General features: G+C 37.3%; 1 protein-coding gene across 1 annotated transcript in view; it reads left to right on the top strand.

Annotated features, from left to right (window-relative positions):
- Nucleotides 1–17,350, top strand: part of SLC27A6 (solute carrier family 27 member 6) — a 69,162-nt gene that overhangs the window by 17,801 nt on the left and 34,011 nt on the right. The window contains exons 3-4 of the mRNA XM_032425318.1: nucleotides 8,523–8,681; nucleotides 9,981–10,105. Of these exons, the coding sequence (XP_032281209.1) occupies nucleotides 8,523–8,681; nucleotides 9,981–10,105 (284 nt within the window). The remainder of the gene's footprint in view (nucleotides 1–8,522; nucleotides 8,682–9,980; nucleotides 10,106–17,350) is intronic.

Raw genomic sequence — 17,350 nt, 5'->3', positions numbered from 1 at the left:
TTATCACTTAAAGCTAACCAAATTAGGAAGGGAAACATGGCTAATTAGTTTACTAAAGTGCTTTGAAGGAGTGAAATAAGCATACAGATGGAAAACAACTAGATAAAGCATCCTTTTCTTTGGTCACACCCCATTTGAAAAATTATTTTAAAGCTGGGTTTCCATGGGATCAGGAACAGTGTGGGAAGTAGGGAATATAGTGACTGAAGAACCATGGGTGGGGACTTCTTGGAAGCAGAAAACACATAAATGCTTGATCCTCTGGATGAAGACGAGAAAGACATTGAATTATCAAGACCAAGGATGGAGCTAGTCTCACCCAAAATCTTTATATGTGGCTTTGATGAGAAAATTTGGACAGATTCCCTGTGTATGTGGATGATGAGAAACTTCCATGTTGTGAGATGCCAAGCTGTCAGGAAGAGCCAGAGGGACTTCTTCTGAAAAAAATCAATAAATTTTAGCTAGGATAAAGGCAAGATGATGCCAACTTTGCATATGAGATCAGTTGTCTTCCAGTTTAATAGAAATGCAGCACAAAGCTTATCAGAAAATGTCACAGCAGGTTCAGCAACAAGGTGGATTTGAGGTTCACCTGGATTAAAGTGTCTAGGAAGCACTAAAGCCTGTGGTTCATAGCTCTGGGTGCTGCTGTGACCAAAAACCCCATAAAAATTTTGGCTTTTATCAGTGAATATGTTGAATCAGAGAAGGAATGATGTCCTACTATTAGTAAGAGGGAGCCCCGGTTGACTGAATGATGTATAAGTTGGTTACTAAAAACTGCTGAATAGAGGATGAAACCAGAGCAAAACTGGAGTTTAGTTTGTATGGAGCTCGTTGTCTGAGTGAGATATATGTTGGGAGATAAAAAGACCAGTGTGAGTCAAATCTCAGTTGGAAAATCAAGCATCATTTCTTTTTCTTTTTTTTTTTTTTTTTAAGATTTTTATTTATTTATTTGACAGAGAGAGACACAGCGAGAGAGGGAACACAAGTGGGGGAATGGGAGAGGGAGAAGCAGGCTTCCCGCCAAGAGGGAACCCGATGCGGGACTCAATCCCAGGACCCTGGGATCATGACCTGAGCTGAAGGCAGATGCTTAATGACTGAGCCACCCAGGTGCCCCTCAAGCATCATTTCAAGCATCATTCACAGTCCATCCATGTTGTCACAAATGGAAGGATATCTAAAAAACAAAAACAAATGAGAAGATAGCTTCCTTTTGAATGGCTGAATAATATTCCACTGTGTATATGTACCACATCTTTTTTATCCATTGATGGGCATTTGGATTGTTTCCATATCTTGGCTATTGTGAATAATGCTGTGATAAACATGGAAGTGCAGATGTCTTGTTGAAATCTCATTTTCATTTCCTTTAGGTATATATCCAGATGTAAAATTGGATCATAGGGTAAATCTATTTTTAATTTTTTGAAGAACCTCCATATTGTTTTCCACAGGGGTTAAACCAATTTACATTCCCCCCAGCAATGTATAAAAATTCTCTTTTTACTGCATCCTTGCCAGCACCTTTTGTCTCTGGTCTTCTTGATGGTAGCCATTCTAATAGGTGTGAGGTGTTATCTCACTGTGGTTTCAATTTGCATTTCCCTGGTGGTTAGTGATGTTGAACATCTTTTCATGGGTCTGTTGGCCATTTTGATGTACAGTTTGGAGAAATGTCTATTTAATTCTTCTGCCCCATTTTTAATTGGATTTTTTTTCTGTTATTGAGTTACTTACTTATTTATAGGTTTTGAATGTTAACCTCTTATCTGTTATATGGTTTGCAGAAATTTTCTCCCATTCTGTAGGTTGTCTTTTTATTTGGCCGTTTCTTTTGCTGTGCAGAAGCTTTTGAGATTGATGTAATCCCATTTGTTAAATTTTCTTTTATCATTTATGCTTTTCATATCATGTTCAAAAATCATTGCCAAGACCGATATCAATGACCTTCTTCCATACATTTTCTTTTAGGAGTTTAATTGGATTAGGTCTTATGTTTAAGTCTTTGATCTCTGTCAAGTTAATTTTTTTGTGGTGTGAGATAGAGGTCCAGTTTCATTGTTCTGTGTATGTTTCTCTAACATTCCCAGCACCATTTGTTGAAGAGATTATCTTTTCTGCAGTGAGTATTCTTGGCCCCCTCGTCAAATATTAGTTGACCATATATGCCAGGGTTTAATTCTGGGCTCTCCATTCTGTTCTATTAGTAGATGTGTCTATTTTTATTGTGCCAGTATCGTACTGATTTTATTACTATGGCTTTGTAGTATAGTTTGAAATTCAGAAGCCTGATACCTCTGGCTTTGTTCTTTTTTCCTCAGGATTACTTTGGCTCTTTGGGGTCTTTTGTGGTTCCACACAAATTTTTTGGATTGTTTCTTGTATTTCTGTGAAGAATGCCTTTGGTATTTTGATGGTGATTGCATTGAATCTGTAGATAGCTTTGGGTGCTATGGTCACTCTAATAATACTAATTCTTCCAATACATGAACATGGGATGTCTTTCTGTTTGTGTCTTCTTCAGTTTCTTTTAGCAAAGTTTTGTAGTTTTCATTGTATATTCTTTAATTTCCTTGAATAAATTTATTCCTAAGTGTTTTATTGTTTTTGATGCTATTGTTAATTCCCATAGTCTTTTGATTAATTATTTGGGATTTTCTATATATATCGAATCGTATCATCAGCAAATAATGACAATTTTACTTCTTTCTTTCCTATTTGAATAACTTTCATTTCTTTGTCTTGCCCAAGTGCTCTAGCCAGGACTTCCAGTAATGTATCGAATAGGAGTGGTGAGAGTGAACATCCTGGCCTTGTTCCTAATCTTAGAAGAAATGTTTTCAATTTCTCTCTGTTGAATATAATGTTAACTGTGGGTCTGTCATATATGATCTTTATTATGTTGAGGTATATTCCTTCAGTACACAGTCTGTTAAAGGTTTTTATCATAAGACGATGTTGTATAGTCAGATGCTTCTTTTCTATGTCTATTGAAATGATCATGTGAGTTTTATCTTTCCTTTTATTGATGTGATGTATTACATTTATTGATTTGCATATGTTGAACCATCCTTGCATCCGAGGGATAAATCCCACTTGGTCATGGTGTATCATGCTTTTAATATGTTCTAGAATTTGATTTGCTAATATGTCATTGAGAATTCTTGCATCTATTTTCATTAAGGATATATTGGTTTATATTTTCTTCTTGTATTTTTATCTGGTTTTAGTATCAAAGTAGTGCTGACATTGTAGAATGCGTTTGGAAGTGTTTCTTCCTCGTCAATTTTTTGGAAGAGCTTGAGGAAGACTGGTGTTAATTCTTCAATTGTTTGAAGAATTCTCCAGTGAAGGATCCGGTCCTGGAGATTTCAGTTTTGGGAGTTGGTGCTTTTTTGTTTTGTTTTGGTTTTTGGTTTTTTTCATTCCATCTTTTTACTCATTACTGGTCTGTTCAGATTTTCTATTTCTTCCTGAGTCTTGGTACATTGTGTGCTTCTAGCAACGTGTCCATTTCTTCTAGGTTGTGTAATTTGTTGCCACATAATTCTTCCCCTTAGTCTCTCATGATCCTTTTTATTTTTATAGTGTCAGTTATAATGTCTTCTCTTTCATTTCTGATTTTATTTGAGTCTTCTCTCTTCAGTTAGTTTAGCTAAACGTCTGCCAATTTTGTTTATCTTTTTAGAGAACCAACTTTTAGTTTTGTTGATCCTTTCTATTGTTTTTCTGGTCTGTATTTCATTTATTTCTGCTCTGGTCCTTATTATTTCCTTCCTTCTGCTAACTTTGAGCTTATTTTTTTCTTCTTTTCTATTTCCTTGAGGTGTAAAGTTAGGTTTTTTGTTTGAGATCTTTCTAATTTCTTAATGTAGGCATTTGTAGCTATAAACTTTCTTCTCAGAACTGCTATTGCTCTATTCCACAATATTTGGTATGTTGTGTTTTCAGTTTCTTTTGTTTTGAGATAATTTTTTATTTCCCTTTTGATTTCTTCTTTGACCAAATTGCTGTTTAGAAGTGTGTTATTTAGCTTCCACAATTTGTAGATCTCACTTTCCTCTTGTTGCTGATTTCCAGTTTCATACTGTTGTGTTCAGAGAAGAGAGTTGGTATGATTTCAGTCTTCCTAAATTTGCTAAGATCTGTTTTGTGACTTATGGCATGATCTACCCTGGAGATTTTTCCATGTGCATTTGAGAAGAATGCGTATTCTGCTGCTGTGGGATGAAATGTCCTGTACATGTCTATTAGGTCCATTTTTTCTAAATGTTGTTCAATTCCAGTGTTTCCTTGTTGATTTTCTGACTGAATGCTCTACCCATTGTTGATGGTGGGGTACTGAGGTTTCCTACAATCGCTTGTCAACTTTTTGGCTAAGATCAAGTGTGAGGTACCCTATAATTCTTGTACTGTCATGTATTTCTTCCTTAAGATCTGTTATTAATTGCTTAATACATTTTGGTGCTCAGGTGTTAAGAGCATTATATATTTACGATCATTGTATTTTCTTGATGTATTGACCCCTTACCATTTTATAATGACCTTTCTCTTATTACCCATTTGGCCTGAAGTCTGTTTTGTGAAATAAATATAGCTCTGCCTGCCTTCTTCTCATTTCCATTTGCTTGGAATATCAACTTCTATCCTTTCATTATGAACCTATGTGTGTCTTCAGAGCTGAAATGATTCTCCTGTAAGCAGCATATAGTTGGGTCTTTTTTTTTTTTTTTTTAAATCCATGCAGCCACTCTGTGCTTTTTGACTGGTGAGTACAAACCATTTACATTTAGGGTGATTATTGATATACACGGATTTACTAGTGTCATTTATCTTTTGCCTTCTGGTTATTTTGTGTCTCTATTGTTTCTTTTTCCTTCCGTTTATGTTTATGTCTACCTTTGTAAGTTGGTGGTTTTCCATGCTGATTTGCTCAGTCTTGCCCTCTGTTACGTATAACGTCTCTGCTCTAGATTTTTGCTTTGTGGTTACCAAGCGTTTACATAAAACATCTCATAGATAAAATAATTCTTTTTTCTGCTGAAAGCAATTTATCTTCATTCACCTATAAAGGTTCCATCTTTTTACTCAAACTCTTATATTTTTGATGTCACGAATTATCTCTTTATATGCTGTGATTTCATTACCAAGTTGTAGTAGATATAGTTATTTTTAATGCAATTTTCCTTTATCCTTTATGTTATAGTTAAGAGTTTATTATACTATTCTAAAAAGAGTTACAGTATTCTAATTCTGTTTATCAACTTAATCAGAATTCTGTGTACTTTTGCCTTTTTGTTTCAGCAGAGCTCTTGTCAACATTTTATGTAAGTCAGATCTCGTGGTGGTGAACTCCCTCAACTTTGGTTTGCTTGGGAAAGCCTTTATTTCTGCTTCATATCTGAAGGATAACTTTGCCAGGTGGATTATTCATGGCTGGCAGTTTTTATCTTCCAATATTTTGAATATGTCATTCCATTCTCTCCTGGCCTATAGAGTTTCTGCTAGAAATTTGCTGATAGCATAATGGGGGTACCATTGCTGGCTACTGTCTTTTTCTCCTTGGCTGACTTTAAAATTCTTTCATTATCATTGACTTTTGTCAGTTTTAATATAATGTGTCTTGGAAAAGATCTTTGTGCATTGAAATAGTAAGGTGTTCTGTTAGCTTCATGGACTTGTATACCCAATTCCTTCCCGAGGTATGGGAAGTTCTCAGCTATTATTTCTTTAAATATTCCCTCTGCCCCCTTCTCCCCTCATCTCCTTCTGGGCTACCCATTATTCTTGTGTTGGCTTTTCTAATGGAATCAGATGGTTCTCATAGGTTTTCTTCACTTTTTAAAAATCTTAGTTTTTTCTCCTCTTACACCTGAATCATTTCTATACTTCTATCTTCCATCTTACTCATTCTCTCTTCCGTATGATCTAGGTCTATTTCCACTGCATTCCTAAAGCATTTTTCATCTCATTTCTTGAGTTCTTCAGTTCCAGAATTTGCTTGGTTCTTTTTCACAATTTCAGTTTCTTTGGTTAAAGTACTCCTGTTCATGAATAGTATCTCTGAGATCATCATACTGTCTTGCTGAGTTTTCTTGTAGCTCATTGAATATCTTCATAATAACTATTTTAAATTCTATATCAGTTAGATTGCAGTATCCCATACCTTTGGGTTTGGTTCATGGAAAATTGTCACTTTCTGTTATACTCTATTACCATGATTGTTCGTGATGTTTGATGAAAAGTGCCTCTGCCACCGTATTTGAGGCAGCAAATACCTTTCTTATTTAGGCAATGTTTTTTGTTTTTGTTTTTAAGATTTTATTTATTTATTTGTCAGAGAGAGAGAGAGAGCACAAGCAGGGGGAACAGCAGGCAGAGGGAGAAGCAGGCTCCCCACCAAGGAAGGAGCCCGATGCGGGACTAGATCTCAGACCCTGGGATCATGACTAGAGCCCAAGGCAGATGCTTAACCAACTGAACCAACCAGAAATCATGGTTTTTTTTTGTTTGTTTGTTTTTTAAGATTTTATTTTTAAGTAATCTCTACACCCAACCTGGGGCTCTCGGTCACAACCTGTAGACTGAGTCACATGCTCCACCAACTAAGCCAGCCAGGTGCCCCTAGGCAAGGTTTTGTTTACTTTGATACTAACAGTTGAACACATTGGTAGTTAGGAGCCTTCCTTTTGTTTTCCAGAAGGTGGCGCTATAGCACCAATTCTTGGTTTCTCTACTGGAGCTGGGAACACAAAAAAAGGCAGAGTGGTGGTTGAGGTGGGAGGGGGTAGGTGTGTACTTAGCCCTTGGGGCTTTGGGCGTGCCTCTGCCCTGGGAGGGGAATCATCAAGTGCAAGGGCAGAAGGGGGGTCCTAGAGGTCTATGGGTGGTCCTCTTGAGTCCTGGGGTAGATAGTAGGAGTCACTTTCCTTCACCTCTCTTTGTCTGCCTATTTCACTTCCCTTTCCCTCCCCTCAGTCACTGCGGTCTCTCAGAGAGAACAACTTGGTCCTTCCAGCTGCAGCCTATGGGGCCAGGCAGATTCACCACTCACTCACCCACTCACTGCCGTCACCCTTGACCTCTTCTGCCAGAAAGGTCATGACTCCAGCACCACTTCCCTCACTCTGCCACCTCCTCTGGGGTCCAGTTCGCCCACATTCACGTCCACAGATGGGTGGATCTCTGGGATGTCCTTGTATGTTGCGCAGAGGCACTTTTGGAGGGGAGGTAGTTATACATGTCCCATTAGTTGTGTATCAGAGGGGAGAGAAAAGAAGAAATGACTCACACAGCCTTGCAGCTGATATCACTGTGGGAGTGTATTTTGCTGTAGGACTCTCAGGCAAGCTGAAAATGACAAGGAAGTACTTCAATTTGGGAAACACATTGTGAAATTTAGGTCTCAATTTCTAGAATTGAGAAATAAAGTCCAATCAGGTGCAGCAATAAGTTTGTAGAGCCACTGACGTTAGTAACCCACCTGACGTTAGTGGGAGTGTATCAGTATGTGGGATAGAGAGAAAGGCCACACTTTATGGCCGCTGGTCTTTGCTTTTGATCCTGCCATTTGCTTATTCCCGTGGCTTCTCTGATGTTGGTCTCTGCTTGCCTCTCTGGAACAATGGATGATACTCCTTGTCACCATTGCGTGTTGTGAAGCAAAGTAACTTTACTGGTGAGGTAGATTTGGGATGGGGCCCTCTGCATGAGGACGTTCCAGAAATACTAGAACTCTTTGAACTGACAAACAGAATAGGACTAAAATACCATTTAATCTAACAAATGAATTCAAGAGAGGATACTTATCATTATGAAAACAAGTTATGTGTTGTGTATACAAGGAGATGTATGTTGAAACATGAAATTGCTGATATTCAATCACAGATAAGGCAACTTCATAATATAACATGTATTAACTGGATGAATTTATTATGCTGACATTATACTGCAAGAGACCATAACAACATGGAAAATTAAAAACAGTGTGCAAAATGTTTTATACGTTAATTATAACTACAAATTTTTATAAGAAACCCTTGAGACACAGAAGAAGACTAGAAAGAAAAAAAACAAATGATTTATGTTTGAATCATGAATGTATAGAACTATTTCAGCATCATGTAGTATGGAATCATATTCTATAATGATCTTATACCAGGATGTAGGAAACATGACAAAATTACTGGTTCTTGAGATAGAATCTTACTTGGAATTTTTCACTAGAAAATTGCTACTTTAAGGAAAATTTAGATTTATGTTGTGATTTAACCTCATTTTGGGTGTACATTTCCAGATTTGGGGCATTTTTGTCATTCTTATAGTAGATATGGCTCTTGGAAGCTAATGGTATCTCAAACTCTATATAATATTAGTTTTGATCCTTTTGGGTACATCCAAGATTCTAGAAATTAATTAGAGCAGTAGCTCACATTTGCATGGTCCCTACAAAGCACATGTAATACATAAACTTGCTTTCTATTACATACATCTCTTTTCTTTTCTTCCAGGTCTACCAAAAGCAGCTGTAATCAGTCAGCTGCAGGCTTTAAAGGGTTCTGCTGGCTTGTGGGCTTTCGGTTGTACTGCTAATGACATCATTTATATAACTCTTCCTCTGTATCATAGTTCAGGAGCTCTTCTGGGAATTGGTGGATGTATTGAGTTGGGTAAGTTTTCACTTTTTGTTTGATGAGTTTTCAGAATGCTTACTAACCATAACTTGTGTTCATTAAAGTTTGAAGCTTTATCAGTAGAATTCAGAGTGATTGTGGGCTTATTATATAATTAGAACATAATTTTTATTAAAAGGACACAATTTCGTGACATACTCAGTCTATTCCTGAAGTGAAAAGAGCAGTGCCTTGGACATTAGGTCATGTGGTTGGAGCCGGCTGTTGACTGGGCTTCCTTCTTCATGTGGTCACTCATCCTTTGATGGTCTACTCCTGCCTCCTTAAATGGTGATAGGAGCCTTCCAAGAGTGTGATTGTAGAAACTACATAGCTCTTAAGGCTTGACCTCAGAAATCACATTGATCACCTGCATTTTGTTGATCAAAGCAAGTCACAAATCAGTATAGATTCAAGATTTGAGGGGTGAGGAAACAGACCCTACCCCTTGAAAGGGAGAAGTGGTGGATTCACATTGTAAAGGTAAGTGCATAGAAGGAATTGTTGAGGTTATCTTTGCAAACAAGGTACCCCAGGCACCCAGTTAAGTTTGTTGGTAGCTTGTGACTGAGTGGATTCCATTCATAAACATGCTGAGATTATTTATCTGGCCCCTAAATAATATATAACAGAGACCATTCACTACTATCAGTATCTGTCTGAAATATAAAAAAGTGATTTTATGGAATAGCATATTTAGAATATGATCAGTGTCCAAAATAAACAAAGGCAAGGGTCAAGACATTAGCATTTTCCTTGGAACATATTCATATGACTTACACTGTTGTGAAAATTAGGTTGTTACATTTGGGGTCTGTAGTCATCGATGAACTTGGCTGGTGCTATCTTACCAATTCTGCCTTACCAACTCTCAGCATCAAGAAATATTGAGGCAGCTTTAAGGTTTTGAAAATAAATAAAATGTACATATTCAAGAACAAAAGTAAGTGAATATTCTTGGTCTCTGTGAAGAAGGCTGACCCTTATCTATAGTCATGCTCTAATACTTGCAACTCCCCTACTTATTTTGACCTCTTCTTTCATCCCCTGTATTTCAAAAAGGAAAAAAATATATTTGCAGTCAAAATATAGAATTACAACATAAATTTTTTTTAAAGTTTATTGAATTGTAAGATAATGGTTTCAAATGAGCTTGAAATAAATGTCCACTGATGGATTAGAAAAGCCTTGAAATGGAGTGAAAGTGTTCTAGACAGGGCAACATCATTTGTGTTTTATGTCAATTCTGCCCTTGAATATTTTTCCCCAGTGCCTGTTCTTTGCCTTTTCTCATAGGAGCTACTTGTGTGTTGAAGAAGAAATTCTCAGCAAGTCAATTTTGGAATGACTGCAGAAAGTATAATGTGACTGTGTTTCAGTATATTGGAGAACTTTGTCGCTATCTTTGCAAACAACCGAAGGTAAGGGGAATCATTTTCAGAAAGGAAAAGTAATTTCAGAAAGAAAAAAGTATGGAGAGAAAAATAATTTTTGTTTGTGTGTACTCTACCTTCTTTCAGAACATAGTTTGACTGATATACGGAGATGTAGGCAGTACCCCTAGAAAAAAATGAGTATAAAACAAGTCAGAGGAAATAAAAGGAGAGCTATGCAGGACTGTACTAAAGTGCTTTACATTGTGGCAGGATAGAAGAGACTTGCGATCCAGTCCACTTTATGTTTAGACTGATTAAAATTTCACAAATGTAGCACACATCCAATTATGAAATTAGATGCGTGCTCTGTACGCAGAAAGTGGTTACTGCAAGGTTGAATTAGATAGTCTTTCAAAATGCTGTTCTTTAAAAAACAAAACAAAACTAATGATGTTGATTATACTTCTTTGTTATTTCTTTCCTTTTGATTAAGTGATTACATTAGTCTGTCTGTTTGGTTTTGACTTAAAGTTAAAAAGAAATTTTGCTTTCATGTGTTCCTGTCTCCCCACCTAAAACCATCATTCCCACAAACAACTGACAAATTGTCCCTTTCTGCAAATAGACAAGCAGAGAGAATTGCAAGAGCCTGAAGTCTGTCTTTATTCATTTGTTTGCGTTTTTGCCGTCAGACATTCTTTTCCTGGTCTCATTTGTATTTTGAGATGCTTATTTTTTAACTGATTTTTTTAAACATTCTTGAGGCTATGAAGAAGTGACCTTCTGTCATCAAATCCACACCACCCCATGAATAATGGTGATTGGGAATGCCTCCCTGTGCGGGGCAGGCAGCAGAAGCTGATGGCCTGCCCTTGGACTTTGATAAACCCCTTTCCTCATTCCTCGCTCATCACCTTTGCCATCATCATGCCAGCTTGAGGCATGGGTGGTGGGCTGGGATATCTTCTCTGGCTGGCTAAAATATGGACACGATATCCTTCCTTTGCCCACAGCACAGCTGAGACTAGGCTGGAAGCATTTAAATTAGACTTTGTTGAAGATATGGGATTACACAGGGAAGAAAAACACAAGAAGAATGTGAAACTGGATAATCTTATTTACAGAATGCTTTTATTCACTTTAAGCTTGACATTTACCCTGTAGAGACCTCCTGTCTAGCTCCTGACCCACCCCTTTTGTGGCCAGAAGCCATCCTTGTTCTTTTCTTTGTCAGGGGTGATATAGATCTAGCTATAGATTCCCTAGATCCATCGCTAAGACAGGGAGTCCCAGAGTAATGTTTTAGACTTTTTGACCTTTATTTTCTTCAGGGAGACTTTGCCAATGTTAAAGTTGTGACTCTTCCTGTCTGAAGAGTCCTAGTGGAACGATTAATGATAATGCCACAACTTGCCATATTTTCTAGTTTTCATTGTGTTCTTTGGTAATGTGATATCTGGACGAGGATAATTTGGGGAATTAATGTCCTCCAGGAAGATAGAAACCTCCTTCAGTAAAGGACAGATTAGGCACTACATAATGAACCTCTTCACAGACTTTCTAAACTGCACCTCTAGCCATTCCTTCTTCTCCTCGTCCTTCAGTAGCAACATTAGCTTTTGCGAGGCCATTTGCTCAGTCAGTATGTACTGAACAGCTGAACACATGCATTTTTTTTCCCTAATGTTTTACTATGTTAAATGATGCGGCAATTAGTATCTTTATGCAATGTAGCCAGTAGGGGGGCTCAGAAGTGAAGGCAGTCAAAGGACGTGAATATCTTGGTGATTTTTATGGCATATTTCCAAATTGCTGTTAAAAATGGTTGATGCGATTTAGAATCTCATTGATGTTGTGAGAGTATACCTATTGTGTGTATGATCTCTTATCAGACTGCGTTATATTAAAAAGAGTGGTTTTCTAGTTATGCTTCATGAAGAACTAGAACCTCCTTCAAAGTTCCTCAAAAGTCCCTGAAGCGTAGTAAACAGGGAAAATAGGACAGTCTTCATGGTCCACCCTTTCAAATATGATGGATGAAACCCAATTTGCTAGGGCTTTTTAATAATATTTTGTTTGAACAAGGATGTCTTGGGGGTTTTTTCTTTCTTTTTTTTTTTAATGGGGAAACATTTAATTTTATTTATAATTTTATAGACTAGAAACAAACATATTTTTAAATTATTTGTTCAGATTATTAGCAAGGTCGGATAATTAGAAAATTATCTATATTTCTCTTTAAAATGTCTTTTCTGAGTCTTTTACTCATTTATGTCGTTAGCACATAATGTTTTATCTGTTTGAGCTACCATTTCCTCTAATAAAGGTATTTATTAATTGTTTATGATGTTCACTACAAATCTTTTTTCAGTTTTTGTCTGAATTTTTTTATAAAAAGAAATATCCTTTTCACCTCTCTGAATTTGCAGTGCACTAATTTGGGAAAAATGCTATAGCCACAGAGAATTTGAGAGAACTGAGAATTGAAAGTAGAATACCTGATTTTTCTTTTAGTTAATTAAATATTTTAATTCTTAACTAAAGTTCTTTGAAGAAAAGATAGTGTTTGTGAAATAATCTCTAGGCATTTACCTGAAGGCAAGTGGAGGAGGAGAGAGGGGAAATAAAAGAATAGCTCTGCTCAAAGGAAAAAGTGATCTTTTTTTTTTGCAGAGATGCATTGTATTACTTAATCCCTTTTGTTGATTTCACACAGAACAAGAACAAGCAGTTCTTGGCATTAAAGATTACGGAAAGAAGAAAGTCATTCTGTTAAGACATCTGACCCCTTCAAGGAGGTCTTGCTTTTTTTTCGGTCCAATATTTATTGCTTTCAGTGAACTGCTCCTGCAGGCAGGGGGCTGCCTCTGTTCTGTGGCACGTCAGTGGCTTCAGGCTCAGCCGAGAGTGAACAGGTAACCGGGTCCACGCCCTCAGAGAGTTAAAAGTGGATGTGTCCCACACCGTGGTTTGAAGCCCCATAGACATTTGTTTAATATAAACCCTTAACTAAAAAAAAAAAAGAGCAAAACCACTTATTCTCTAAATACATCCAGATTTGTTCTGCATCCAAGGGTAAGTAATATATTCCAAAGGAGATTTACCTGCTGGCAGCATTCAAAGTCTGAGTTGAGTGCTTAAAAACAGAATTCCTGTTTGCTTTTAGTTAGTGACATCATATTTTAATTCTTAACTGAGGTTCTTGGAAGAAAAGATAATGTTTGTGAAATAATCTTTAAGCAATGACCTGAAGGCAAATTGAGGAGGAGAAGAGAGGGAAATAAATAGAGCTTTGCCCCTAAGCTGTATGTGGTTGTTCGTAGTTGCATAAAAACACCCTAGGGTTGGCCGTCCCTGGCTGGAAGCATTTATCCATCCCTCCCCCAACCCTGTCTCGTTTCTCTTTTTCAAAAGTCCAGTTACCAAAGTTCCTTTGGCATAAACATCGGATGTGCCTCAAACTTCTGGCAGTAGCACTACCCTTTAAAAATAAGCCAAGGTCCTGGCTCTTCTTCGTCACGGAGCGATGGAGTAATGATTCTCCTCCCTGGAGATTAGGAAAGCAGCTCTGCCCACGTTCCAATCATCCACGTTTTCTGCATTATTGAAGCATCAGCATCATACACTCTCTGATTGGATCGAGTTCTTTGTTTTCTTAGCATTAGTGCTGCATTTCCTATCGGTTGGTGAGGAATATGTTGGCGTGCTATACATCAGTGATCCTCTGGGGGATTCCTGCACAGTTCATTGTATTTAAATAAACTCTGCCCAAAACTGCCAACAGCAATATTTAGGGATAGGATCTTATCTGTCACTTATTCAAATAGTTTCGCAGGATTTGGTGTATGGGGGCACATAAGACAAACAAGCCCCCTTTTCTCATGGAACTCACGCTCGAGTTTGGGGAGGGAGAACATACACCAGCCAACAAATGAAGGAAAGTGACGATGACAAGTGTTATGAAGAAACAAAGAGGGTGAGGAAGAGGAGGGTGGTGGGTGGTGAGGGTGGGGCATTGCTAATTAGGTTGAGGGGTCAAGGAAGGCTTCTCTGAAATGGTGACCTATGAGCTGAGGAATTGGTATGGTGAGTGGGATCCAGCCATGCGGGGGGGCTTTGCACCCATGGGGGATTGCAGTCACAACAGAACAAAGTGACAAATGAAGAAGCCCACCGAGGACACGCATGAATATTTAGAGAAGGAAAGGGTGGATGGGCCTCTCGCGGACCAGATCTTGTGGGGCTCAATATACCATGGAGGAGAAATTTGGATTTCATTCCCATCAGAGCATTTGGGAAAAGATGAAGGCAAACTGGAAAAAAAACTATACTGATGTGGAATCTGTTTGAAGGAAAGGTAACAAGACTTGTTAATTCAGGGTTAGGCAGTGAAGTAATAGAATCAATGATGAGTCTTAGGCTTTTGGTTGAAACAGGTAAACTGTGAGCCATTGGCAGAGGTGAAGAAAACTGAGATTTAAAGAATGAAAATTAAATTTCTTTTGGACCTGTTAATTTTGGTGTGTTCATTAGGCATCCAGGTAAAGAAGTGGAATTGGTAGTTGGATATAGGAATATGGAGCCCAAAGCCTACAGAGGGCAGGATATAATTAACCAAGCAAAGATCTATGTGTGTAGTGCTTGTTTTTCAAGTTAATATTATAGTTTATCATTTAGGCAGTATAGTTTGTCTCAGTGTAAAACACCTATGTTTTGACATTCTGAAGGCATAGCCTATATTTTCTAGTATATGTATTTTGGTATGTGTATTTTAGTGACTATATCTTCTATAAGTTACATCCCTTTTCTCTCTTCTGTTTTCTTAAAAGCCAGGACATTCACTGGCAGCTAGAAAGTATCCTTAGGATTCTGGATACTTTCATTAAAGTGTATTAAAACTGACAAAATGGATTACACTCGATTCCCATTATGAAAAGAGAGACATTTTACAGGACCCGGATAGCTGATAAATATTTATTAAATATTTATTAAAAATAAAGCCATACTAATTTTTTCACCAGCAATGTTTAGGCAGTTGTGCAGGGCACCCTTAAGTGTTTGCTGGGCTTTCTTTAGGGTAGCAAGATGAAGTTGTTAAATGACAAGAATCAAATATCAGCACTGCAAGATTTTTTAAGACTTCAATTTGAAAAGACACCTACTCTATTTTCTCCAAAGAAAGCCCATCATTTCTTCCAAACTTTAAGAGTTTTCCTTGTCATAATTAGGGAGGTGGGGATGAGGAAGATGGAGATGTGTCAAAGAATAAAATTCCAATAGAAGGGACTAAATTATGCTGAGTTGACGTAGATGAATACATGCACCTTAATGGATATATTAAAAACATTCATTCTTTTATAGTGTTTTCATTTTCTTAGTTTCTACCTAACTTCAAATGTTTTATCATCACATTTTCCTCATTCCACATCTTGTAAAAGATGTAGTTTATCAAAGCATTGAGCTCTGGAAACTTTTCTCATCACACTTAATAACCTCTGAAGAATGACATTTTTAAATTAATATGAGCATTAGCTCTTATTAAGATGTTCTGCGTTAGTTTCATTATCATTTTCTACTCTGGAACACTCAAAACAATTGATTTTACCTCCAAGACCTAGTTGTTTTAAGATATTTATACATTTTTTGTTATTTCTTTCCCCCAAATATTTGAAGCATTTTATTATATGGTTGAATAAATCATCTCTCTTTTTTTTTTTTTTTTTTAAGATTTTATTTATTTATTCATGAGAGACAGAGAGAGATGCAGAGGGAGAAGCAGGCTCCCAAGGAGCAGAGAGCCCGATGCGGGACTCGATCCCAGGACCCTGGGATCATGACCTGAGCCGAAGGCAGACGCTTAACCATCTGAGCCACCCAGGCGCCCTAAATCATCTCTCTTTTAAAACTCAGTTTTCCTTAAGTAAATCAAAGATGTATTTAATATTCTCATACTAGATATGAAAGCATTTAAAAAAGTTGGCAAGTTCCCAGAACCTTCTTTTCTGCTTAGAAACTACAAATATAGAAATACAGTCCTTAGAAGGACTCAGATAAGAAATAACTATGAGCAACCTGAATGCTAGTAGAATTAGCAGGGAATTAATGAATATTTTGAGATGTTTTAGACTGTGTATATTATTAAACAGTTTTAGTAAGTGCTGATTTTAATATTTAATGATTCATATTTCATGGGTAGTGATGCATATAAAATATACATATCTTTTTCTATCTGCTTGTACCATTCATGCTATGGTTTCCATTAAGAATACACATATCTCTTATTTATTAAATTTCCCAACAAATAGGGGCCCTTGGGTGACTCAGTTAAGCACTGGACTCTTGATTTTGGCTCAGGTCATGATCTCAGGGTCCTGGGATCAAGCCCTACGTTTGGGTCCAGTATCAGCGGGGAGTCTGCTTGAGGTTCTCTCCCTCTCCTCCTGTCTGTCCCCTCGTGCATGTATGTGCACGTTCTCTTTCTCTCTCTCTCAAATAAATAAATGAATCTTCAAAAAAAATTTTCCAGCAAATTTACTTTATGCAGAAAGTCATCAGGTAGTGCATTGACTATGAATCAAAAGACCCAGGTTCAATTTCAGACTCTTGTTGTATGACTTCCTGCTGGTCACTTCTCTTTGAGCCACGGTTCCCATCGTTATATAAAACAGGTGACAACACCCACTTGTCCTCATTTGCCCCTTGCTTCTCATAATCTGACTATGAGATATACATGAAAAAATCTAAACTGGGAAGCCCAATACGAATGGAAGGAATTTATTTTTAAACAGAATGTGGTATTGTTTTCTGCAAATGTCATTGTAAAATTAGAGTGATTTTTGTGTGTTGAAAATAATTGGTCTTTGACTAATAAAAATCATACTTTAGTTATAATAGTCAGTTTAGGGGCACCTGGGTGGCTCAGTTGGGTAAAGCGTCTGACTCTTGATTTGGGCTCAGGTCATGATCTCAGGGTCGTGAGATGGAGCCCCGCCACCAGCTCTGCACTGAGCTTGGAGCCTGCTTAGGATTCTCTCTCCCTCCCCCTCTGCCCCACCTCACCACCCCCACCCCCACCTCCTGCGCAGGTACTTTCTCTCTCTCAAATAAATAAATAAATAAAATAATTATAAAAGCCAGTTTAAATATGGCATGATAATTTCAAAGTAAAACTTTAAAATATTAAAATAGTAATAATTTTATAACATGAAACTTTTCACAAATAAAAATACCAAAAACAGAAATGTAAGATTAAAAATCCTGAAGATATGGTGCCTGTTTCCTCTTGGCTTA

This window comes from Phoca vitulina, unplaced genomic scaffold (genome assembly GCF_004348235.1).
Source record: "Phoca vitulina isolate PV1807 unplaced genomic scaffold, GSC_HSeal_1.0 scaffold32, whole genome shotgun sequence".
NCBI classification, from domain to species: domain Eukaryota; kingdom Metazoa; phylum Chordata; class Mammalia; order Carnivora; family Phocidae; genus Phoca; species Phoca vitulina.
The sequence above is the reverse complement of the archived record's forward strand: the minus strand, read 5'-3'. Positions and strand labels throughout refer to the sequence as shown.